Here is a 24323-nt window from a genome sequence, read left to right as displayed (position 1 = left end):
CTTTCCCCTCCTCCTCCTCCCCCACTCACGACCTTCTCCACGCCCCGCACGACCCCCATCCTCTCTGCGGCTTGAGTGCAGCGCGAGCACCATGGCAGTTCTCTTCTACGTGTGCGCACCCCTCCTGCTCCCCGTGCTGCTCACCGCCGCTGACATTACAATCCCACAGACAAGGCCTGCCCGTCGGGTACATGGCCATTGCCCTGGCCGTCATAGCTTCTATGGGCGGCTTCATCTTCGGCTATGACACTGGTCAAATCTCCGACATCCTCATCATGCCGAACTTCCTCCTCCGTTTCGGCACATGTACCACACCAGGAGACTCGAGTACATGCACGTTCAGCGACGTACGCGAGGGCCTCATCGTCGGCCTCCTCAGTATCGGCACGCTCTTTGGTGCTTTGATCGGCGCACCGTGAGTGTCCGCTCGCACGCCTCCATCGTCGTGCTTACCTGATGTGTTCTCTCAGGACGGCTGACTTCCTCGGTCGTCGGTACGCGATGTGCGTAGAGTGTCTCGTGTTCTCCGTCGGTGTCATCATCCAAATCTCCTCCGAGTCCGTCTGGCAGCAATTCGCCGTCGGGCGTCTCGTCTCTGGTCTCGGTATCGGCGCGCTCTCCGCGGCCGTCCCCATGTACCAGGCAGAGACCGCCCCGAGCCAGATCCGTGGTACGCTCACCGCGACATATCAGCTCTTCATCACCTTCGGTATCCTCGTCGCATGTGAGCCCCTTCTCCCTGTCGTGCGCGTACCTACAGCTGACTAATACGTCTCCGCTGTTCAGACTGCATATCCATTGGTGCACGCGACATCAGCGGCCCCGGCTCATGGCGGACCGTCGTTGGCATCTCCTTCGTCTGGCCTGCTATTCTCGGCTTCGGTATCCTCTTCATGCCCGAGTCGCCCCGTTGGCTCACTGCGCATGGCCGCTACGACGAAGCGCGCCTGTCGCTCGCAGCGGGCCGTGGTGTCCCCCGCCACGAGGTCGAGGACCACTTCATCATCAACCGCGAGATCGAGGAGATGCGCGAGGCGGTGGAGTACGAAAAGTCGGTGAAGGCGGGGTGGGTGGACTGCTTCACGTTCGAACGCAAGCAGCTGTACAGGACATTGCTCGTCGCGACGCTGCAGATGTTCCAGCAGCTGACGGGCGCGAACTACTTCTTCTACGTGAGTGCTCGATCCAGCAACCTCCGCATCGCGTGTATGCTCACGGTTCATGGTTTTCTCAGTATGGCGCGTCGATATTCATGTCCGTCGGCATCAGTGATTCCTACGTCACGCAGATCATCCTTGGTGCGGTCAACTTCGGGTGCACATTCGGCGGTCTCTACGTTATGGAGACCTTCGGGCGCCGGCTGCCGCTCATCGTCGGCGGTGTCTGGCAGGCTGTCTGGCTCTTCATCTTCGCCGCGGCGGGGACCGCCAAGGACCCGTCGACGAGCAAGCCCATCGGCACGCTGATGATCGTGTCCGCGTGCCTGTTCATCCTCGGATACGCGATGACGTGGGCGCCGGGCGTGTGGATCCTCGTCGGCGAGACGTTCCCGACGCGCACGCGCGCGAAGCAGGCCGCGCTCGCGACGGCGAGCAACTGGCTGTGGAACTTCCTGCTCGCGTTCTTCACGCCGTTCATCGTGAAGGCGATCGCGTTCCGGTACGGGTTCGTGTTCGCGGCGTGCAACCTCACCGGCGCGGTCATCGTGTACTTCTTCCTGTACGAGTCGTCCGACCTCTCGCTCGAGAGCGTCGACATGGTGCGTGCCCCCCTCGTTGCGTTTTTTTTGGAGGTGGCGTGGTGCTGATAAGGTGTGTGTGCAGATGTACAGCGACCCGTACTGCAAGCCGTGGACCTCGGGCACGTGGGCGCCGCCGGGCTTCAGCTCGCGCGCGGACCTCATCGAGCAGACGCGGGCGGCGGAGTCACACAAGCCCCTCGCGACGGGCGTCGAGGAGGCGCGCATCGAGAAGACGGACCAGCCGGCGCAGAAGGTGTAGACTCTCGGCGTCCGTGCGCCTGCTTCGGTTCTCCCCGTTGGCTCTGCGGGTGTGGTTTTTTGGATAGTAAAACGCGCATCTCTTTCTGTGTGTCTCGGTCTAATCTGAGCATGATCTACACGACGTAATATGTACTAGTACTGATGTTTTTTTTTCTGACTCTGCTTCTATCGGTGCACGGCGGCATGCGTGAAGTTGATATACCTGCCATCTGCCATACGTACTAGTGTATCGACGCAATGCAATTCATCTGTAGATGAGAGGCAGTTTGCATCATGTGTGTTGTGAGCGTTTGTGAGAGGTTGTATAAACATATGTACGTGCTATGCGTTCGATGTGTGGCCTACAGTATGCGGTGCTCTTCGTGGCGTCCGCCGCAGACATATTCTCCGGATCCACTGTTTCCTGCCTGTGCGTCCTGTCCCCTTCACACCCAGTGACAGTGCTCCTCCTGACGGACAGACTATTGTCGGCCGAATTATACAGCGTCCCGCGGAAGACGGACATTGAGAGCCCGGCGTCGGGGCGACTTCGCGGAGCGTTGAAAGGCGGAGACGAGAGGGACGCAGAGAGGCGAACACGTCGAGGAGGGCGTAGAAGACGAGCAGCGTAACAGTGCACCACGGCATCACAGCACATTTCCGACCCCGACGCCGGACAGAATGCATTCCCCATTATCACTACATTACACATTACTATACATGCCCGAAGCCACGGCGGACGGCGATGCTAAAAGACCACGGACCTAGAGAAACACGTAGAGAGTAGAGTAGGTACTGTCTGCTAGTAGTACATAGGGCTTCGCCCTCAGTGACAATAAAAGGAACAAACTTCGCGGAGGCTGAGAAAATGGCGAGAGAGGAGAACGGTCGGGATCGCGAGGGCAGGGAGGTTACGAGAAGCTGCAGTAGAGGCAAGGCCCGTGTCGGGTTTGCGGTGAGTTCGGGCCCGATGTGGAGACGTGTCAGTCGGGCACTCATAGTATGGGATGTACGGGCGGAGCGAACGGGCGACCGTGTGCGGGAGACGGGAGACGCGTCACGTACGGTTCGAGGACGGCGAAGACGTTGTGCGGACTCGGAGGCTGGGGATACGCCGAACACCGAGGTCGGATCGAGGCGGGCGAGCGCGGATCAGGATCGGCGCGTCCAAGAACGATGGACTTGGGAAGAACGCACGGGGGCGACGGCGGCTGTAGTGGCTACTAAATCTGCGAGGAGGATCGCGCTTCCCGGCACCGTTTCGGGCGGGGTCGATCGCCGATCGAGGTCGAAGTCGAGGAAGAGGCGGGCACGGAACGGAGGCGACGACGTCAATACGATCCGCGGTGACAGCGTACGCCCCGGTCGAAGCTGCGGCGCAATGCCGGCTCACGTACGAGAAGTAGAGCGTGCCTGCCGGTGTGGACGCCATAGGACCCGGGGAAAGCGGCCGTGGCTGGATTTAGCGACGACGATCTTCGGTGCGGGGAAACGACGACGGACGATCGTCTCGAAGATCCGGGGGTATGTTGGACGTGGATGCGGAGCATGGAACGAAGGGAAACCGCTCGCCATCATAGCGGGGGCGACACGGCCGACAACGCACCGCTTGAGATGCGGGCGAATTGTTTGAGACCGTCGTCCAGAGCATGAGGGCCCCCGCGGTCGTGATGCAGGCGCGCGAGATGGAGCGGATCAGCAGCCAGTGCGGGGGGGAGGGTGGATTCGCGGAGGCGTACATCTAGTTTGAGCAGTGGAGCGAGCTTGCAAACATGGATCACGGCGGGTAAAATGGAGCATGTGCATCGGTGACCTGTGTAGAGATGCAGGGTCAGCACAATTCTGCGTTCAAGTTCGTGCCAAACACCCATAGAATAAGCCTACCTTGGTTCCAATGCTCACCAATGTTGATACGTGAACCTTGCTTATGTGGATTTCAGAACCCCGTGGTGAACAACGCTCACTCAGACTGAGGAGCGGCCACCGTCATGTCTCTGAGACAGTAGCCTGATGTTGCAAACATCAATTGTTTAGCATGTGTGCAGTCCTGGTTACCGCATCAAATGAAGACAACCGACACGGGCCCAGCGAAACGGCACGGATTAAATACAGTGCGAGACAGAACAAGATCGGCCGGACACATGCCACAATTCTACAAATGCAGAAGATTCATGTACGGAACAAAGCGCCCCGATGAGGTAACACTTCATGCACGTCGCTCGTCGCCACCTAATGCGCAGACATCGCCGGAGGTGCACGGAGAACGATTAGCTGACAGTCATCAGAATCAACCAACAACAGTTCGAGACTGACTTGTTGAATATCGCGACGACCACTCTGCTCAGGAACGCTGCTTCAGTCCACCTACAAAAGCCCCGGCCCGTCAGATACCACGAAATGATAAAGTCTATATCGCCTGCTTACAAGGGAGTCATCCATGCGACGCCACTGAACATATCAACTTGAATGAGCTGATTCATATGCATGAAGGAAACAAACGTACATCTTGACCCCCGGGGCCATCTTCGCTGGGGCTGCCTATGACGGAGTCGTCTGTACGGTGCCCCTAGTAGCCAGCATACATCGGTCATTCGTATAGCATACATAGGAGAGGGAAAGGGACCGACAATGTCTTGCCATACAGGCACCGAAGCACCTTCGTCGACGGGGGCCTATATTCGTGCAATGGTATGAGATGACCTAGCAGACTTGACAATGAGTCAAGAATGAAGGACTTACAGCCTTCGGGGCTGCCGACGTCAACGGCAGAAGGAGGATAGCGACCATCGTCAGAACAAAGCCGTAGTTGTTCATATCAACAGTGAAGCGGGTGCTATAGTGGCACTGAGGGATGCAGCTGTGTCGCAGTGCGTTGGACTGGGGATGCTGATAGCACACTTGCCTTTTTATACGTCCGTGGGGACTCCATATCATGCATGGTTTCGACGGACGTACAGGGATCAGGTCCCGGGCCTTACGCCGTGGCGGTAGTACCACTTCGGTGGTCTCGTCTATCAACCGGTAAGATGCGTGGGCGGAGGCATCTGATGTGCGGACAGGTGTCTCACCGACGGATCATAGCCCACTGCGAAGTCTCAACTTGAAGCCACCCATCGGGCCTCAGCATGCACAGAGAGCTGATAGGTCATATCTAGTTGCCGGAAAACTGGGTATGCCCGGTGAAAGCTACCACTTCGCCCTGAGCTCGCGAGTACTTACATCGCCTCTGGGTGCGGGTCAGATCTTCCTAAACGTACCCATACGTGTCCTGACGATTCACCCTGAGGCCTCTTCCGGCACAATACTCTGTCCGGATACAATTAGGTCTGCCGCCCTCCAGAAAGCGCCGTGGTTTGATTTGGACGGCTGTTGTGCTGTACCCTCGATGCTCACGGTGCCGCAGACGAGGATAAAGGACAACATGCGGCCGGTCATGCCGTGGCAGGCCGTCACGTATGAGCTCGATCCGCACCGTCCGAAGGAAGACGTGCCGCAAAGTGCTAGAGCTTTCACTAGCTGCTAATTTGAGCGCATGGGTTTCGGTGTCCATAGTAGGTCGACTGCCAATGCAAGGCACCGCACCCCGCCTGATTCCCAACTATAGTGTGAATAGTTAATCACGAGTGGGACGCGAGGGACGCGAGGGACGCGAGGGACATTTACTTTGGCTACGGATGTTTCTCATATCCCAGGATTCCCGTAACTAAGCTTCTCCATTCGTGATACTTCGTGATGACTAGCAAGTTTGATGGGCGGGGACAGTGGTTAGAACGAGGTATTCATGATTATGCAAGCAAATAAGAGCACCACGGCTTTCGTTTGCCCAGAGGGTATGGCATTGGGTTGATCGACCGCCGCGTTATTGCCTTCACGGTGACAGTGCTGAAGAACTTGAACGACAGTGATTTAATTTTCTGAACGACTATTATGACATCACGTGACCCTCTCGGTGATCGCCGACTTTCACTCGCCACAACGCCACAGTGGCTTCCACTTGCTTTGATACTTACCTCAAGCCTCGACTCGGACAGCGTTCAAATGAACTCGGTATACACTCATGCGGCGCGTTCGCGTGTATAGGCCGGAGTGCACAACATGTGCCAGGCACATGCCATCAACAAAGCGTCGGATAAGCGGATACGCGGATATGTGGCTGAGATTCAACGCTTGGGTCCATGAGCGGAAGCAAAGTCACGGTCAAAGCACTTACATCCGAAGGTATATAGCTGACCTTGGTTCAATGCACCAGCTAAGCCCCTCACTCTGATCCTTGTGGTGGCTCCCTTACTCACGACCCTTCACGACATTTTATGGATACAGCTGATGGTGTTGACATTGGTCCCCAGTGAGTGGCGTCTGACCATCAAATTCAGGTTCTATAAGCTGACGGTTCGTAACATAGCTTGGGGGCATTTATCCTCGGGATATGGCTGAACACCCTGTTATACGGAGTAGTCGTTTCTGGCTACTACCATTACGCCTTCCATTCGCAAAAGTGCGCAATTGAGTCTCACCTCTACTTAGTAGACAATATGGCATATACTGATAGTATTGAATACAAGGGACCCCTGGCCACTACGGTTGTTTGTGCGCCTTTTCCCCGCCCTGTGGAAGACCATGAACTCACAATTACCTTATAGATTGTATTTTTATTTGTAGCGGACACTGCGCAGACCGGCCTGTCTGTTGTGTATGCGTACACGGGTTTGGTGACGCACTTCGGTACGATCCATATACTCAACATCAAAACAACTATTCACCGCTGTTACGACATTCTCAGGAGGCTCACATTACCTTTCTACCCCTGGAATAGGTAAGCACACCATACGTAGGCAGCCGAACACTTGTGTTGATATAGCGCTGTAGTGTCCACATCGCGTACGTCTAGACTGAAGCGACTCCTATCATTCTTGTTCTTACTAGTAATCTATGTCTTGGTCAGTGCCTGCAATCACGGTGAGTTCTTGGTCAGCCTCTCCAGCTATGCAAGGACACTGACCTTCGGCAGGGTATCATCTCCTGTTCCGTTGAGCTCTTCTTCACATACCGCGTCTACGCAATCAGCCACTCGATATGGCTTTCTGCGTTCATTCCCGTTCTGGCTGTCGCATCGATGTGTATGTCTCAATTCACTGGTACCTACAGCATTGCTCACGGAGTCTACGTCAGTATGCGCAATTGGTTCGGTTATTGCGATCCGCTGGCCGGGCATGAGCGGAATTGAGTCTCTGCAGAGACCGGTTGCCAAAGGCCTAGTGTCGACGTGGCTGGTAACGGGCGTAGTGGCGGACATCCTGATCACTGTGTCGCTCGTGTGGCATCTCGTACGCAACTTCACTTGCGTCTTTCCACCGCGAACTGAATCCCTGCGTAAAGCATCGCAGAAAGTCAGGATTCTCGAGCACAGACTCGCTCGTGAACCAGATCATACGACGTACGTCTCTTCAACGCCCATTCATTCTAGAATTGACCGGTGCCAATCCTCGCGGACGCAGTGACCGTCCAAACGGGTGTCCTCACTACAACATGGGCTATACTCGATTTAGCACTCTACCTCGCCTCCGTGAGCTATATCTTTTTTACCCCCCTTGGGAACGTCGGCATGCTGATAGTCGTTCGCGCTTCTAGCCTCGTGCAACGTGAGTCTTGCCATACGTGCTCGCCGTCCATACTCATTACGGCCCCCGACTTAACGCGGACACGCGCTTTCCTTTTAGTCACCTCTTCTTCAATATCTCGCTGGCCAAACTGTACACGATCCTCCTGATATCAAGTCTCAACCACCGCGGCACGTGGGAGACCCCGTCGTCGAACCAGTTGGCGGATTCCTGCCATTCATGGGGCGTCGAGAGCAGGCCAGCCACGGAGACCCAGAGTGCGTACACGCATGTGAGTGCCTAATTTATCCCGCGTGGGTCCACGATAGCCAATGATGTTATGTATCAGGCCTCGTTTGTCTAAAGGAATATCCAGCCCAGATTGTAGCGCCGGTCGCGACAGCGGCTTGTTGTCACAAGTCTGGTTGAATTATCGTTTCCTTCTCGATGGGATCAGTTACGTGTTTGTTTGACCCTCCTGTTGTTTCTGTCCGGAGACTTGTATGTATGCCAATCACCAATGGTTATGCTACCCAATCGGGAGTCTTTCTGAGGGCCATGACTCCCCGTTTACCCATTTACGCAGCAGTATTGACTGAACATCGATACCGTTCAGCACGGAGCATGCATATGGCTACAATCGAGGGTCTATTTTACTTTCCTTGCGGCTTCGCGTCAATTTGAAGATCGCGATCACAGACGACAGGCTGCGTTTACTGGCCTTCCTCCTTTGCCTCTTCCTCCTTCGCACGTAGGATAGCCCCGATGACCTTTGCGTGCACCTCTTTCCCGCAGCTACGACGCCGAAATTCTCGCCGAGCGTCCTTCCCAAGCCAAAGTTGATCGGCAATCCACGCGAGTCGCTGATGACCCCACCGGCCTCTTCGACAAGCACAGAGCCGGGTGCGTGGTCCTGCAAGGAGGTATGAGAACGTCTGCGCAAGCAAATGTCCTCATCCAGACGTACCCAGATCTTTTCCTTGTACCCAGTTCCCACCGGCATGCGCAGATACGCGCCACCGTCTCCCCGCGCAAGCGCCGCGTATTTTGCCTGGCTGTCCATCCTCGTCGGCGGACGCGTCACACCAAGCAGCTTCGCAACCTTCTCGTTGAAACTCAGCTTCGCGTGCGCCTTCTCCACGCTCTCCAAGAGATTCAGCGTCTCCGTCGTAAACGCAGGTATCCGGAGCTGCCTCCCCTGCGCCTCAGAGGAGGGTGCGAGCGGGAGCTGAAACGCGCCCTGACCGCGGGTGGCGACGAAGATCGCACCGCGGGGCCCGTCGGGGCGGGCGGGATCCGCAGGGAGGTTTGGGCAGCCGATGACGCCGAGCTGGACGCGCGCGTCGACAATGAGCGCGAGGCAGACGGCGTACTGTTCGCCGCGTAGGAAGCCCTTCGTGCCGTCGATTGGGTCCAGGGTCCACATACCTATCAGATCAAAAAGATCAAGGGTTGCCGTGGGAGACCGCAGCGGGCAAGGGCGGACAATCAGCGCAGAACTCAGAAGGTGGGAGTGGAGGTGCTTACGGCCGGTCCTTCCGCCCTCGTAGTTGCCACGGTCGATGGCGGCAAGGATTTCTTCCGACGTGTGTGTATAGGAGGGGCCAAGGCCCCATGATTCGTCCTCTCCGGGTTGGAGAGGCGCAGTGAGCGACTCGGTGGCGAGGGCGACAACGCGTTCGCGGAGGGAGGCACCCGTTTCTGCGCGGAGGTCACTGGAGTCTTCTTCGCCGACGACGGGGTCGTGGGGGAACGTGCGGGACAGGATCGTATTAACGACTGCCTGTGCGGCGAAGTCACCAACTGGAGGAAAGTCAATTAGCAGTGTTACAGGTGAGACGAGTGCATTAGGAACGACGACGATGTCGGTGCGTAGATTGAGAGCAATACATGTTTCAAGGAGGAAACATTCTCAGCGCTGGTCTGTTGCAGCTCGGGCATCGCATCGTGTTGCCGCTGATGACAAGTTGTCCGGCACCAAGCAGCTGTCTGAGCATAAGTGAAGTAATGTCACATCACTGCAATTGTCAGGCGGGGCTGTCAATCAAGGAGCTCAAAACTGAAATGCACGGTATAAACCCTTGTGGCCTGAATCGCGCTCAGAAAGGCAAACGCAGAGGTGTAGCTTGAACGGATCAACGTTTGTGCCACCGAACCGCCTTTCGCATCGCGACATCCCCGGAAGACACACGGACTGTAGATCGGACTCACCGGTCACTGGGCTCTTGTCATCTTTCGTGAGCGTCTCATTCCGCACGAGTTTGTTGAACACCGACGAGGTCAGCGCGCAGGCCCTCCTGACCGCAGCGACGGCCACCTGCCTCTCCGCAGAGTATGTGAGCGACATGGCGGTGGGATGGAATGTGTGTATTACCGGTGCGGCTCGCAGGCTCGAACTTGCGGCGGCAAGCATGCATCCCAGATCGCGTCAAGATCGCGATACACCTGTCTGTGCGCGGAGTTGCCACACGTGACATGCAGATTAAGATCTGCGCTGCCGCTAGTGACGAACCCACTCTTGACCAACACCCTCTGCGACCAACTCAGCCAAACGATGGCAACCAAGCACTGTCGTGGTTCATTTAGTGTCTTTCTGGAAAGAGAAGCTACCTCGGAATGTGAAGGTGATCTTTTTACCTTGTGCGAACATACTCTTAACTAAGTTGATCTCGAGTCCGGAGTTCAAAGAGACACAGTGAACATCGAAGGTGCCTCCGTCGCATGTCATGAACTTTGTAGACCATGATCTAATCTCATCGTTCGAAATGTAGTGGCGCGACGCTACCGGCACGTCTTCGTGTCCGAGTCAGGAGAGATGATTGCACTGGCAGGTTGCTCCGTTTCTAGGCAGCCTGACCATGAGGACTGCCCTATCTTAGTGGTTGTGCTGGACACAGTGTTGAAACTAACGAACTTTTTGAAGGCCTTCTATGACACATCGGATCTGCTCGACAGGACACTAGCACGTATGTAGGTACCGAGTTGCATAAACCCTCTCTTCTTCCCATTGGTCGATGCCAGGCTCACCATACCCTTTCCTTGCATATCAGGAAATACTGCCACCACGCAGGTTGGTGACGAGGACTTAAGCTCCAATCGGTATGTGCACGCCACGGATCACATCATATATCTGGGTCCCTATTACACAACCCTTTTCACGCAGTACTTTTGATGTCAATCCTGCGCCGTGCTGCGCCAATACTGCGTCGCCGACCTCCAGACCTAGTCCAGACCGCATTTACACTTCTTCACGATCGTTTCCCGTTCTGAGTCCTAGTCTCGCTCAAGACCCTCCACGCGGCGCTAGCGTTCCGTGCGGGGTTTGTGTCGAACCTATTCTGAGTCCAAAGTTGCGGATGTGAGCGGCGATACACGGGTCGCATGTTAACTTGGGACGGGAAGGACCACTTCCAGTTAGGCCTCTATGTTCCCCCTTTGCGTAGGAATCGGCTTTGCCTGTCTGGCAAATTTTCCTGGCTTTGGATAGCCTGTGATCTTTCCTTCTTACTCGTGCACAGGCTTTTGGGACGCCGAGGCGCCAGAAACACGATAAAACGATTGGAGGACGAATAGCGCCAACCCTCGTGCCCTGCTGATATCACGTTACCGTATCAGCTTAGGTACGCCGAACGGGCCTGACGTTGCTGGGATGTCATGCGGTAGGACTTTTTAGCCCTGTTCCGACGGGCACACATAGATTTCGGGAGTGATAAGTCGGGATCCACATTTGGATATGTGGAATGTGAGGCCTTGAGGAACTAAGTAGTGTCGTTGGCCAGACTCGTTTCACCCATTCAGAGCTCCTCAACGCCGAGTCCGACAGTTTCGGCGCCCAGCCCACGGCGTCGATCACGTACTACGCACCCTGCGATCCCTGGGCGCCTCCCGCCTTGACCATCAGGCGGAGATACCGTCACGTAGGCACTGATCGCAAATTCGGTTAGCCCAAGATCCCAGTGGAGATGTAAGTCCAATTAACTCCCACTCCGCCGCTGGCTTCGCACCCCGGGACCTGGTCTCCAGCCTCTAAAGGCTGCGAGTGGGTCGCCGCGTCTGGATCCAGCCGGCGCTGCTGGTCTGCTTGTTCACCACCGCGAATGCGCGCGAGACGATGGAGGCCGCGCACCTGAACTTCAACAGCACGCTCGGGGCGGCGTTTCTGGGTCATTTCGCGACGGCGATGTGAGTACTGGACATTCCGACATTATCGCACTCGGACTCTAACATTCTTAATTGTGCCTTCGCCGAGGAACCTTTTGCAGTTTGTACGGCATTACCAGTCTCCAGGCGTTCACGTACTTCAAGCAGTACTTCCGAGATCCACCAGTGTTGCGATTGCTGGTACGTCGCGTGTCATAGTTCGAGACCTCCCCTCATCCCCTCGCTACCACTAGGTTTTCACACTATGGTGAGAGCATTTCCAAGACCACCCGTACTAGAAAATGAGTCATACATGCCCGAGAATAGGATTTTAGACACCCTACACGCTGCTATGATCACGTACTCCATGTACTTCTACGTGGTCCTGAACTTCGCGAACCCGTCCATCGTTGAGCGACCAGTATGGTGAGTTGCATCACGGCCTCACGTGGCCTTCACTGACGTCCTTTGGGTGTGCAGGAGTGTTTGGGTGCGTTTGCTGCGTGCATTTGTTTCGTGTGTTTCGGCTGATCCGTGCTTCTAGATCATGATCATGGTTTCGGCGAGTTATGCTTACATTCGGCATATTGATCCCGCTCAACTCCTTTGTTTGCAACAGAATCTCAGCAACATCATTGTTAGAGGGTGCGTTGTTTGGTCAAATCACTGATGCGCGTCAAGGGAGACATCTGATGGATCAAGCGTCCTGCAGGATTTTCTGTCATCGGTTATGGAGACGTGCGTGCTGTCGTTATAATGAGGCGATTTTAGTGCTGACTTTTTTTCAAGTGGGCCGTAAGTCCTGGGTCCTCCCAGCATTCGTTGTACGTGCGCACGTCCACCAGGGAGATGACCACTCACGAGAAGCTAGGCTCTGTTGTCTCTCTACATCATCGGTGAGAGCGAGTACTGTGAGCCGCCATCGAATCTTCCTCACGCGTTCCGCGTTCTGTCTCTACAGTGGATGCCTTTTGTACGTGTCCTGTACTTGACACTTGCTCACGAGGACTGAACATCAATCTGCTGCAGATTTTGCCGTCAGGGGGTCAGTGATACATTTATATTCCATCTCTACACGGCCCTGAACCCTCTTTTACAGCCTCCACATCAATAGTTACATCGATATCGACCAGTTCTCGGTAAGCATGCCTCCCAGCAGCGCCTCGTGACTGATGCCTAAGATACCTGCAGTGGAGTCTGTACGTCGGCTTCACCTTCGAGGTCGTCGCTGACTTCGTCATCACCGGAGCGCAATACCTATACCTGCGACGGTTCCGGACGGGCATCAGGTTGTACGTCGTCTCTCCATCTCTGCGATCCCAACGCCGAGTTCCGCTCACATCGTCTTGTCAGTACGGACTCCGTGATTTCAACCCTGATGCTGTATTGCATTAATACCGGGTTGTTAACGAGGTGAGTCTTTGTGGGCGTCATCCAATTTTATGGGCGTTCATGCGACATGTCGGTAGCGTCTGTGCGTTGCTATGTCTGATCACGGTACGCCCTTCCTTGCCAGTGTCTCGCTTCAAGTCGGGCTCAATCTGCCACTCAGTACGCGACCCTCTCGCATATGTTCGTCTACTTCGCGTTCTACTTCGTCCTGAGCAAACGTACGCGTCTTTGTTGCTACTGTTCGAAACAGGGTTACTGACGTTCCATAGTATACGTCAACTCGGTGCTCGCAAATCTGAACGCACGCGCGATCATCGTCGAGACGATGGCACCCCAAGGCGTCGACCGCGGGCCGTTCGGATCCGGGCAGAACCCGCTCGAAAAGCCGCGGAAAGAGTTCACATCGTCGTCGTCGGGGGCAGGCCCATCATCTCATGACAGAGCACAGGTGCGTGCGCGACATCCTTGCCGGTGAGAGGATGGTCGACCGATACTTGGACAGTTCTCGACGGTGATCGACCCTGTGATGATCACGATGACAAACCTCCCGCAACAGTCCAGCCTCACGCTCGAAGGAAGGGATGTTCATGACCTAGTATGACTGGCCCCGATGCCCTCGATATCAGCTGTAAAGTGCCTTCGACTGGTTGCTTGCCGGCCAGGATAGACCGCATTCTCGCCGTCCGCACGGCACCTTGTATCACTACAATGCTCATTCTGCATCCGATACCCCAACGTGTACTTTTAGCACCGCTTACACCCATTTGCCCTGGTCCAAAGCCTGATTTAGGTTCTCAACAATTGCGGCAGCCACACTGGTAATGGAGCGTCATGCGTCACCCTCATGCTGTACGCGAATGGGCGCACGCCGTTGTCTCATGCTGCGTGTCGCCCGTCTCACCGAGTCGTCTCGCGGCAAGTCCCTGAACAGTGCAGACATCGTCAATGACAGGCCTAACACTTTGGCCACGACGATACTCACGCATTCATGCATTCGTACCAGTACTCGTCGAATGATCCGCTATGAAGTACTTCCGGCTAGGGATAACGGGATAGATGAGTCCGGTGCAGTGATGGTGAGATACTCACCTATAGTACTGAACGATCTAGTAGTACCGCTAGTAGAGAGTCGGCGTTTACGGTACTAGTAGTGCACATTTGTCTTGAACATGAACAGTGGCTACTGAGTGCGATACAGCCTGAGGTTCGACGAGGTGCATCACCGTGAATCAATGGTGATGCCCGCCACAATCGCGTCTGTGACAGCTCATCGCGGTCATGCGTCAGTGACACTGGACCCATTTGGTGTCACACACAAGCCGAATCCGACTCACTTCGGGGTCGGTATCGGTTTGGCTCGAGGGCGGTGCTAGTCACATGACTAGTCGAACCGAAATGCGCGTCACCACAAAGACCACGTCGACCTACCGAACAGTGAATCAGAACTCACTACACCGCACTTTCGAAACGACCTCCATCCTCTCCCACTCTCTCCAAAATGGTACGACCTCACTCATCTGTTTCGTGCCTCAGCCCTGACAAAACTATTTGCATTAGGTGTCTTCCACGAGCACGGGCGAGCCCGTGCCCATCGAGACATCCCATGAAGACATGATCGTACGTCCGCGCGCGTCGCTTGCGAAGTGGACGCGGAGCTGAGGCTGAGTGACGCGTCTGGGGTGTCTAGCACGATGCGCAACTGGACTACTACGGCAAACGGCTCGCGACGTGCTCGTCCGACCGGACGGTGCGGGTGTTCGACGTTGTGGACGGAGAGACGACCAAGACGAGCGGGCAGGTGCTCAAAGGGTGCGAGAAGTCCCTCCCCCTCTCCCTCCATCTCTTTTGACCGAACGCACTGTGCAGGCACACAGGCCCGGTGTGGCAGGTCACCTGGGCGCACCCAAAGTTCGGGCACATCCTCGCATCGTGTTCGTACGACGGCAAGGTGATCATCTGGAAGGAGCAGCCCGCCCAGGGCCCCGCGCCCGCCGGCTGGGCGAAGATCAAGGAGCACACGCTGCACAAGGCGTCCGTCAACTCCGTGTCGTGGGCGCCGCACGAGCTCGGCGCGATCCTCGCCTGCGCGTCCTCGGACGGCACCATCTCCGTGCTCACGTTCAAGAGTGCGTTTTCAGACGTGCCCGCTGTGTGCTGATGACTGAACACGAGCGCAGACGACGGCCAGTGGGGCGCCGACGTCTTCGACGGGCACGCTATCGGCTGCAACGCCGTCTCCTGGGCGCCCGCCGTGCAGCCCGGCTCGCTGATCGCGCCACAACCGACCGCGACTATTCCGGGGCAGGTGCCCACGGCGCCGACCGGCGTGAAGCGCTTCGCGAGTGCGGGTTGCGACAACCTGGTGAAGATCTGGGGCTACCGCGACGACACGCAGGAGTGGTTCGAGGCGGAGGTGCTCGAGGGCCACACAGACTGGGTGCGCGACGTCGCATGGGCGCCGAATATCGGGCTGCCGAGGAGCTACATCGCTACTGCCTCTCAGGTGCGTTCTCACCCGTACCACTCGATTCTCCTTCGCTGCCGTGCTGACGAGCGTGTGTGGAATAGGACAAGACTGTGTTGATATGGACAAAAGACACCCCGACGTCGCCCTGGGTGAAGACCGCGCTCGACCCTTCCTCCGCGTCAGTTTCGCCGACATCGGGGGTGCCTGCGCCGGCGGGCAGGTTCCCCGACGTGGTGTGGCGTGTGTCTTGGAGCCTGGCGGGGAACATCTTGGCGGTGAGCTGCGGCGACGGGAAGGTGACGCTGTGGAAGGAGAACTTGAAGGGCGTGTGGGAGTGCGTGAGCGACATGACGAGCTAGGTGTATCATATGCTGTCTGGACTGTCTCCGTAGGGCTTTCTATACATTTCTCTCTGCTTGGTCCTTGGGGATGGATGACTGATTCGCTGGGAGAAGTGCGACTACGCCACGATCATTGACTCAATCCTTCTGTCAGGATCCGAAGGTCCACCTCAGGTTCAAATAATGCACATGGTTCTTTCTTCACTCTGTCCTGGGGCAGTGGGGCTGGTACGGACGTATGGGACCGGTTGCTGTTCGATCGTGAGTTCGCTGAAAGGGTTTCTTATAAGCCACGATCAAAGACAGCGCCAGTGTCGCCGTCTGATGGGCTGGTGTCCATGCAAGCTTTGGTTCATGTCAGCTGCTGGCCCGGAATGTGTCACCGAACGCCATCCATATAGCGAGTACTTACGTCTTGCAGGGAGGCGGTGAGGCGGCCTCCCCGCCACAACGCTCAGCGCCCAGCGGCAACCTTGTTCGGCAGTGGGAGGCGGGAAGGCGCGGGAGGAGGCTGCGCACGCGCCAAATGCGGTCATCATTGGCAAAGGCTCCGCGCGAGTTCCTGAGGCAGATCCCTGTCTCGTCCTTATGTAAATACCACTTTTGAAGCTAAGGCAGCGGGCTGCTTCACTCCTCCCGTTCCGAGTCCCTCGCACCAGTCGGATCTGCAGCTCCTTTTGTCTCAGAACCTGTCGCCGTTGTTGTGACAGTGCTTCTGTTCACCGCTAGCACCGCCGCCTATTGGTCGATCTATTCCTATACAGACGTCAAGTCCGCTTTATATTGCGATCCCAACCACCAGCCTCACTAGCGCATCCGGCCCCTAATTCCTCTCTTCTTCACCACCAAGTGTTCTGTTCCACATCATGGCAAGCTGGTATGTGCACGCCGACTGTGGCGTCGAGAATGCCGAGAGCTGATGCGGCCGCTACCGACAGGATTGATTTTATCTCCCTCGCCTTGGCAAGTCGTTCATATGCTTTAAAACTCTGATAGTCAGTGCTAAACGATCATGTAGACGCTCTCCATTGCTGCAGCGGTTCTGTATGGCTTGATTTATGTCGGGAAAGCGACGTCACAGGCTGCGGAGGCGACGAAAGCATCGTGAGTGGCTCTTATGTCGGTCTTGGCCCCCTCGCTTAGCACCCTCCCCGTCCACCCCAGCCTGAAGAACAGAGGCGTGAACCTGTCGAAGGAGGGTGTGTCTATCAAAACAAACAAGCGATGGGACCGGGATAATTACCTCGATGCTACACAACGGTGCGTTGCCCTCGCTCCTCGTCTACTCGCTTCCCCTCACTCCCCTTCCACCTGCCTCCTCGGCCTCAGTGGTTTCGTGAAAGCATACAGCAACGCGAGCTTTGGTCCTGGCCCCGGCGCAGGCGTTCGCTCCCACTCCGCTTCATCTATCCGCTCCCAGAACCACAACGGCGAAGGGCGGGATCGGCATGGGACGGTGCCGAGCGGCGAGTCGCACGCATTCGCGATGAAGAAGACTCCGAGCGTGCGGTGAGCCGGTAACTTTGTATGTGGGCTGCGTACGCGCGCAGAGGATAGGGTATCGGTGGATTGTAGTCATATTTGCAAGACGAATGCATGGTTCTTTGACTTATAGCACTATTTATCCTATCCGTTGTTGTATGAACCCGGCGACCAATGTACTTCATACACCTGTTATACGTTTCGTGCCGCGAGGACCCCCGAGTCGCTCAGTTCTCTCGGACTTCCGTCCCTGTCCAATAAGGTCGTACGCTTCGCAAGTACACATCCAGCTGGTGACCTGGTAATCCATCCAACGCAGGTCTACTCTAGTCTCACAGAACATCGCTGCCCCATCTTACACCGGCGTCAGCTCTATCTCCTCCACCCCCACCCCGTCCTTCCCCTCCCCGCTCCCGCGTCCCGCGCGCACACGGGCCGTCGCCCCCGTCCCCGCCGACATCGGAGACCCGGCGACGGGCGACCTCCCATCCTCTACGTCCGCCTCCGCCTTCGTCCGCTCCGACTCCGTCGACGGACTCCACGCCCTCTCGCCCTCGCCCGTCCCCGTCCCCGTCCCCGCCGCCTCACCCGCGTCGCCGACGGAAGAGGCGAACCCCGTCCAGAGCGCCCCGTCCATGTCCATGAACGTCCCCGTCCCCGTCCCTCCGCCCACCGTCGTGCCGGCGGACGCGCCCGCCGGGGCGAACTGCAGCGTGCGCATGTCGGGCGGGGCGGAGGAGAGGGCGAAGGAGAGCGAGCCGGTGTCGGGGGAGGCCGTGGACGAGGACGTGGAGCCGAGGTGGACGTCGATGTCTTTGAGGTCGTTGGCGCGCCGGAGGTTGAGGAGGAAGCGCGAGGTGAGGAGGGCGGGGATCCTGGTCCGGGAGGGAAGGTCACGTCAGGATAGGGCGGGAGGAGAGGGGAAGGGGGGCGACGCACGGGCTGAGGAAGACCGTCACGTAGACGACGTTCTACGAGCGGCAACGACGTGAGGACCTACATCCTTAGAGGCAGAGGTGCCGCGGTGGCTAACGTACCCCGTCATAGAACACGACAACGGCGTGCACGACGTTCAGCACGAGGATCGCCCTGCGCCGACGCCGCCCCATCAATCTCCACGTCCTCAGCACAAGCACAGGGTGGACATGGGACGCACACGAAGTAGACTGTGCCGTCGCGCAGGAGGAGCGTCGCGAGGGACGCGCGCATATGCAGTCGGTCTGCCTCCCGTTTCAGCGCGTACGTCCGCCACCAGGTCACGGTGATGACAAGCAGGTCGGAGACGATCGAGCAGACGCGCGTGGCGGTTGTCACTGGGGATGAGCGTCAGAACGGACGGGAGGAGCGAAGGCCATATGCGATTGGGGGAAGGGGGTGCTTACGTCTGGGAAAGGAGCACGTCAGTGAGTGTTGGGGCGCGGGGAGTTCCAGGTGCAGCACTTACTTCCAGTGCTCAGACTTGCTGTCATACGTGTCGTACGTGCACACGGGTAGAGGTCCGACGTAGACCAGGTAGCCGAGCGACGCCTGGACGGCGTTTGCCTGCACACACAATGCATGTCATTAGTATCAGTGTAACGCCCGCCGTACGACGCATAGACTCACGATATTGGACGCGACGGCGACCACGCCCGTCAGGAGGGTCGCGACGGCGAAGTGCCATTTGCGGCCCGCGATGGCGTAAACCCGGAGGGTCGAGAATACTGTGCATTAATGGTGAGTACGATGGCTGGGTGGAGGAGCCCGGAGGGGCGACGCACTGGGGGTGATAGCGTACAGCAGGATAGTTACGATAGTGTATAGCATGATTATGGCCGCACATCTGCAAAGACACTCGATCAGCTTCATTTTGCTCTTTTCTGCCGATGTGCTAAAATGTCTGACCCCTATGGCAGGCGAGATCACAGGCGTAAGCGATGTTGGCGGTAATGGGGCACCGAGAGATACCATACTATGTTAGTCGTCCATGGGAACACCCCGACTATGTTGACGACCCCGTACATAAACACGATGTAGCGATTCAGCAGAAAGATGAGGCTGGACATCGAGAGTTTTCGTCGCCATACCAGGCGGATCTCATCCGGAAGCGTAATGATGTGTTCGCAGAAAATCAACACTGGCAGCGCATCAGTCCCGCTGCAGACTTGGAGCAGAACAACAACACACACCGCAAGTTGCGAGCTCGCAATAATTGGTTATGAAACTACAGAGGTTGGAAAGTAGTGGATCCGTCAGCAGTCCGAGTCTCGGCCCGGGGAGTCATCAACTTGAAATCCATACGTCGGATACGTACTTGGATTCGAGCAGAGCAACGATCTCCTGCTCTTCCGACGCCATCTTTTGCTCACCAGCTCAGACAATCGTGTCGAGGCAAGACTGTACAGGGAGAGGGTACCATACTAGAAGGCTGAACTCGGAACTCGGGCGGCCCGCGTCAGTCCACACCCCCTCGGAGCAGAGAATTCACCGGGAATTCACTCCTCGGAAGTGCCAAGTGCCTCGAGACTTGAGTGCGCTGAAACTTTGAGTGACAGCGGGTCGCCAAACCTGCACACTAGGGGCTGCATCAACAGCGTGCACGCGGCGCGTGGGCGCTCGAGCGATCCTCTCGAAGGTACTTATCGGCGACGCGCTCAGGTGAACCAACAGCACCGTATATATCTCTGCCGAAGTGCGTAGACAAAAACGACAATCTCGGGAGATGATGAGTACGACTCGGCCTGCTATCAATGAGGAACGACTCGCCTTGGTAAGTGAGGAATGTTTTCCGTGGCGTCTAACGTCGGTTGTCCAGGGTTAGACCCGGAGGATTAGCATGGGATCGCGGCTTGTGTGCCGCCCATAACGCAGATCGGCGTTGTCCTGGCTGAGTAATAGCAGATGAGCCGGGGCGCTTTCGGTGTGTATGGATCTTCGATGATCCCTGGTCAGCTCAAGCCTACAACAGACTTCGATTGGCAGTCCCAGTCGACAGACTGTAGGATACATGTATAATAGTGTCCGCTCATGATAGAGACGATCGCACGGATTAGGAGAGGGTGGATGCTGTCTCGTAGTCGGTGAGAACGTCCGGGGTGAATGGACAGGCATGACGCACCAGTCCAGCGGTGGATAGTCATCAGGGCATATGTTGTCCATGGCGAAGGGATATGTTTAGGGAGCAGGTTCGCCCTCCAGCTTCATCTGATAAGAGGAAGGAGGCTGTTGTGCCGTTGTTCTCGTTGAAGTGCGACTAGACATCCACTCCGCTTTGTAGGACGGTGGCCTGACTCTGGGATGACGGTCTGCATTCTCTGCTGGGACTGCAACCGATCGTTCTGTCGTGAGCTGGTTTGGCAGAGAATTATCCGCAGGTTGCTCCCTGTCGAGAGACAATTAGCTTGGCACATGGAGTAATAAGCGGGTGATACGTACGCATGGGTGCTTTGGCACGCGGGCGAGGCAAGGTCAGTGTAAGTCTTCATGACTGCGATAGAGCATGATTAGACCTTGACGCGTCGTTGAAGAAGACATCGGTACGCACAGGGTGTGACTTCAAGTTCTGGAGTCATCAGCTCACGCTCTCCACCTATCACCACGATGTCCGGGTCGATCAGATCGATTCCGGGAACCCTGACAGGGGAATGGCGAGCTGCGCGTTTGTATCGGTATTCTCGGTAGAGCGGTGTGGAAGGCTTCTCCATCGAGTACTCGATTCTCCGTCTCCGACGGCGCTGTCGCAGGGCCACGGCGGTGGCCCAGAAAATGAGGACGCTCGCGACACATCCGAGCTGTTGAGTTCGGTGTGAGTCGGAATATCGTAGCACGGTAAGGAGGGGTCATACCACAATGCCAACGATATCGCCCGTGTTGAGGCGCTGCCGTCCAGACGTTGCGCTGCCGGAACTGATGGGTGGAGTGCCGGATGGGTCTGCACTTGCTAGTGAGGTTGAACGTCCACTTGTCGCCGAGCTCGAGCTCACACTTCAAAGTGATGACGATACTCATCAGCATCGTTGGTCTGCCCTTTGAGAACAAAATGGACGTGCATTCGGACAGCGCTGTGCAGGACGACTTGGCCGATGTCGCAGGTCTTGTTGCGCTCGGCGTTTGTCATCGTCACCGTGTAGTTCTTCGTCTCGTCCAGACCCGTCGCCAGGAACTTCAGCGCGTCCAGGACCTCGAACGCCGTCGACGCGTTGTACTGGGCAGTTGGGGGGAGGTTATCCGGAAGGGGGTCCACGCTGATGTTGTACTCGCCGTAGGCGGGCGCAGTCGTTCCGTAGATAGCGAAGCTCACGCTGGATTGGACCGTGAACGTGATCGAGTCTCCGATGTTGCTGGTACGAAGGATGCTTTGGGAGCCATCGAGGATGAGGGAGGACCAAAAGCTCCTGGAGTTGGTCTGGAAGAAAGGATTGACTTGATTTGCTCCGGATCCCGTCGCTGCAGACTGGTTGTGTGACTGCAATGATGACCTGGATAACACGGATATGAGCCCTGTACGACGTGAGCTGTGAGGCTGGCAAGCTACTCACCCAGCATCTCCCATGCCCACGGTGATCGTCGCGCCCGAGATGGTCACCGGTCCTTTGCTGACGGAGAGGGCGAGCGTGTAAGAACCGTAAGAGAGGCCTGCCTCGCTGAAGAGGACGCCTTCGGTCCCGTTCGCCTCGTCGCCGAACCAAACCATCTCGCTCCAGCTACGTATGATCCCGTAGCTAGAGCTCGCGCTCGCTCTTCCGTAGAGCCAGATGGAGGTGCCTGTCCATTGGATCTCGACAGTTGCACCAGATAAATTGGTCGTGTAGGAGGTATCCTAGATGGCGACAACAACGTCAGTATCGATCCGCCGTACAACCAGTATGTTATAGGGACTCACTGCCACCAAGCTAGGATTGGTGAGTGTCCACGCCTCCAGCGCGTTCACAGCTCCGGCTGCGCGGGAAGGCGTGTAGGTGAAAAGAGGGGACTTCCCGTCGATGGACGTATTATAGAACTGGTATGAATCCATAGTGTTTCGCCGGGTATCGCGTTGGGGTGGAGGTATCCGCGGAGAATGCCCACTCCCCGATCGGGGCCTGGTGGGGGTTCGTTCAGACGATGCCAGGGAGCATCCTCCCTCGCGCGACCCGCTTCTTATCTCGTAACGGCCGCGTTGTACCGGTCATGTGTTGGAGAAGGGACCCACAAACTGCCACTGGGTCAGCTTCTGCGGTGCGATGCTCAGTAGTCGTACACTGCCAACGTGATCGGGGAACTTGTATCTCCTCTGTCTGAGGAACGGCAGCGTCCTTTGGAGGTTATGGACATGCCACACGATTACCCTGAGCGCATTTCAGTATGAGCCATCCTAGCACGCAAACATGGGAATACAGTACTGACCACGTCCTGTCCTCAGGTCCATTGCGAGCAGCGCGCTTGATCATGATAACGGATCGGTACGACCCGTGAACCTGATACCGCGAACCCTTGTCCGTGTCCGAAGAAGACGAATGAGCTGTGAACATATGGCGACATGCAGTTGGTCTAGACCGATCACAAGGAGTCGCTGACTTGGACCTCGCAGGGCAGCGATAACTGCAAACGTTTCCCTACGGCACCGTGTCCGACCGGTCGAGGCCTGGCATACCACAATTTTTGACTTAGGGGTGCCAGTGCCAAAGGGATACATGCGAGCACTCCTGCGAGTTGACATCCGACAACGAGGGCCGAAACTTTTATTTGCCGTCGTCGACCACGACGATCTATGGAGGCATTACAACCGGTCGCGAATTCCCTCCCAAAATTGCACGGCGAGAAGGGTACGTTCCAGTGGTGGACCCAGCTAGTTGCAGCAGACAGTAACTGAGAGGCTCAGGGATAGTTTGAAGAGTACAGGGCTTGGAGGTGACATATACTCTGGGTGTATTGGCAGGATTGCGAGAGACTGTTGATTGGATCCTATGCGGCAGCTCCCTCAGCCCAGAGCAACCTGCAGACCGTAGGTCACCACAGAGCAAGGGGCGTCCAAAACTCTAATTCACTGCATCGACCAGCCCTACGGCGCGCGATCGTGACTAAATGGAATCCCCTCCTCCTCCTCCTCCTCCTGAAAAGTGCGAGGCAGGACCCCGGAAACGAGACCCCAACCAACCACTTTTAGCGCCCACAGCCCGCGAGGTGAAGAAAACAGAAAACACTCGCAACCACCTGGTAACAATCATAGGTGCTAGCTAGAAGGGAAACAATGGATGTTGACTCATTCTGGATGTATTGCCAGGTATTGCCTTACCTCTTGCTGAAGGGAAACCAACGAAGCCAAAAGAGATGCGCTAGTTCGGGCTCACCAGAGTGACCGAGGCTGGAGGCGTGTCGAGGCTGACTAAGAATGCTGGTCGTGTTTCTCATCACGTGCGACAGCTGTCCGGTCTGTCTCCACTGAAGAAGCCGTCTCATTCTTGACATTCGTACTTTTCACATCCATTATTAGTGCAGCAGGGATGCGGCCTGACAACTTTTCCAATCATCGCGGGATGCTGAACAACGGTAGGTGGAAAAGTGGGCGGAAAAGTGGGCGCGGGTGTATTTTCTGGACCCCTGGCACTCGCCCGGGGTTGGGTCGGGGGTGGTCGGTTCAGTGAATTACTTAGAGTTTTGGACGCCCCTTGCCACAGAGTAAGTAAGTATGGTCAGAGTTTAGTAAGTTAAGTACCGAGGATTTATCGCCACGTGGAGGGTGCCCAGAGCTCGACGCACGTGCATGAGTCCCGCCCGATCCGAGTTCCTGAGATCGATCATATGTACCCCCGCATGACATCACACCAGTTGTGTCAGTCCGCTCGATCAGTCCCGGAGTCGAGCGTACGTCCTCCATCTGAGTCAACCGTGACCATGACAATCAGTCCCCCTACTACTCAGGTCGAGATAAATATCGTAGGTCAACCGCTGGCATACTGCAATAT

The 24323-nt window shown here is 56.6% G+C and overlaps 8 protein-coding genes across 8 annotated transcripts; 4 read left to right on the top strand and 4 right to left on the bottom strand.

Moving 5' to 3' along the window:
• Window positions 1-91: 91 nt before the first annotated feature.
• Window positions 92-2000, top strand: B0H18DRAFT_954354 (general substrate transporter; the record flags this gene model as incomplete). The annotated part of the gene is made up of 6 exons (XM_048042264.1): window positions 92-111; window positions 170-415; window positions 471-724; window positions 787-1172; window positions 1235-1759; window positions 1824-2000. The coding sequence occupies 6 exons, from the start codon at window positions 92-94 to the stop codon at window positions 1998-2000; spliced, it is 1608 nt and encodes a 535-aa protein (XP_047894312.1).
• A 167-nt stretch (window positions 2001-2167) lies between these two features.
• Window positions 2168-4795, bottom strand: B0H18DRAFT_1160687 (uncharacterized protein; the record flags this gene model as incomplete). Its single annotated transcript, XM_048035808.1, has 12 exons — window positions 2168-2223; window positions 2348-2680; window positions 2746-2841; window positions 3047-3352; window positions 3375-3437; window positions 3588-3794; window positions 4060-4133; window positions 4295-4345; window positions 4406-4429; window positions 4485-4519; window positions 4564-4653; window positions 4721-4795. The coding sequence occupies 12 exons, from the start codon at window positions 4793-4795 to the stop codon at window positions 2168-2170; spliced, it is 1410 nt and encodes a 469-aa protein (XP_047894311.1).
• A 1191-nt stretch (window positions 4796-5986) lies between these two features.
• On the top strand, window positions 5987-8077 carry B0H18DRAFT_283759 (uncharacterized protein). Its single transcript, XM_048037408.1, has 14 exons — window positions 5987-6326; window positions 6384-6476; window positions 6544-6568; window positions 6622-6703; window positions 6762-6794; window positions 6848-6859; window positions 6924-6937; window positions 6990-7098; window positions 7151-7305; window positions 7358-7415; window positions 7477-7544; window positions 7610-7620; window positions 7699-7870; window positions 7928-8077. Exons 1-14 carry the CDS (start codon window positions 6292-6294, stop codon window positions 7940-7942), a joined length of 882 nt encoding a protein of 293 aa, XP_047894310.1. The 5' UTR covers window positions 5987-6291; the 3' UTR covers window positions 7943-8077.
• A 214-nt stretch (window positions 8078-8291) lies between these two features.
• Window positions 8292-9925, bottom strand: B0H18DRAFT_1118461 (3',5'-bisphosphate nucleotidase; the record flags this gene model as incomplete). Its single annotated transcript, XM_048033795.1, has 4 exons — window positions 8292-8321; window positions 8378-8491; window positions 8546-9381; window positions 9790-9925. The coding sequence occupies 4 exons, from the start codon at window positions 9923-9925 to the stop codon at window positions 8292-8294; spliced, it is 1116 nt and encodes a 371-aa protein (XP_047894309.1).
• Window positions 9926-11567: 1642 nt separating this feature from the next.
• Window positions 11568-13921, top strand: B0H18DRAFT_1003130 (uncharacterized protein). Its single transcript, XM_048028411.1, has 18 exons — window positions 11568-11760; window positions 11841-11919; window positions 11973-11986; window positions 12046-12144; window positions 12199-12208; window positions 12263-12280; window positions 12338-12363; window positions 12431-12456; window positions 12508-12542; window positions 12590-12614; window positions 12680-12691; window positions 12748-12763; window positions 12818-12857; window positions 12910-13010; window positions 13072-13131; window positions 13188-13215; window positions 13271-13328; window positions 13380-13921. Exons 1-18 carry the CDS (start codon window positions 11690-11692, stop codon window positions 13583-13585), a joined length of 924 nt encoding a protein of 307 aa, XP_047894308.1. The 5' UTR covers window positions 11568-11689; the 3' UTR covers window positions 13586-13921.
• A 530-nt stretch (window positions 13922-14451) lies between these two features.
• On the top strand, window positions 14452-16282 carry B0H18DRAFT_1003114 (protein transporter SEC13). The gene is made up of 6 exons (XM_048028410.1): window positions 14452-14611; window positions 14668-14727; window positions 14798-14919; window positions 14977-15236; window positions 15288-15613; window positions 15679-16282. The coding sequence occupies exons 1-6, from the start codon at window positions 14609-14611 to the stop codon at window positions 15934-15936; spliced, it is 1029 nt and encodes a 342-aa protein (XP_047894307.1). The 5' UTR covers window positions 14452-14608; the 3' UTR covers window positions 15937-16282.
• Window positions 16283-17755: 1473 nt separating this feature from the next.
• On the bottom strand, window positions 17756-19737 carry B0H18DRAFT_1118459 (uncharacterized protein; the record flags this gene model as incomplete). The annotated part of the gene is made up of 9 exons (XM_048033794.1): window positions 17756-18275; window positions 18340-18371; window positions 18438-18489; window positions 18557-18713; window positions 18738-18784; window positions 18845-18942; window positions 19006-19103; window positions 19161-19222; window positions 19694-19737. 9 exons carry the CDS (start codon window positions 19735-19737, stop codon window positions 17756-17758), a joined length of 1110 nt encoding a protein of 369 aa, XP_047894306.1.
• An 816-nt stretch (window positions 19738-20553) lies between these two features.
• B0H18DRAFT_1118458 (uncharacterized protein) lies at window positions 20554-22393 on the bottom strand (the record flags this gene model as incomplete). Its single annotated transcript, XM_048033793.1, has 7 exons — window positions 20554-20761; window positions 20815-20866; window positions 20924-21170; window positions 21225-21285; window positions 21363-21857; window positions 21918-22198; window positions 22262-22393. The coding sequence occupies 7 exons, from the start codon at window positions 22391-22393 to the stop codon at window positions 20554-20556; spliced, it is 1476 nt and encodes a 491-aa protein (XP_047894305.1).
• Window positions 22394-24323: the final 1930 nt, after the last annotated feature.

The sequence above is a fragment of the Fomitopsis serialis genome (assembly GCF_022376445.1).
Source record: "Fomitopsis serialis strain Sig1Antser10 chromosome Unknown B0H18scaffold_27, whole genome shotgun sequence".
Classification (NCBI taxonomy): domain Eukaryota; kingdom Fungi; phylum Basidiomycota; class Agaricomycetes; order Polyporales; family Fomitopsidaceae; genus Fomitopsis; species Fomitopsis serialis.
Note: the sequence above shows the minus strand (reverse complement) of the source record. Positions and strands in the feature narration are given on the sequence as shown.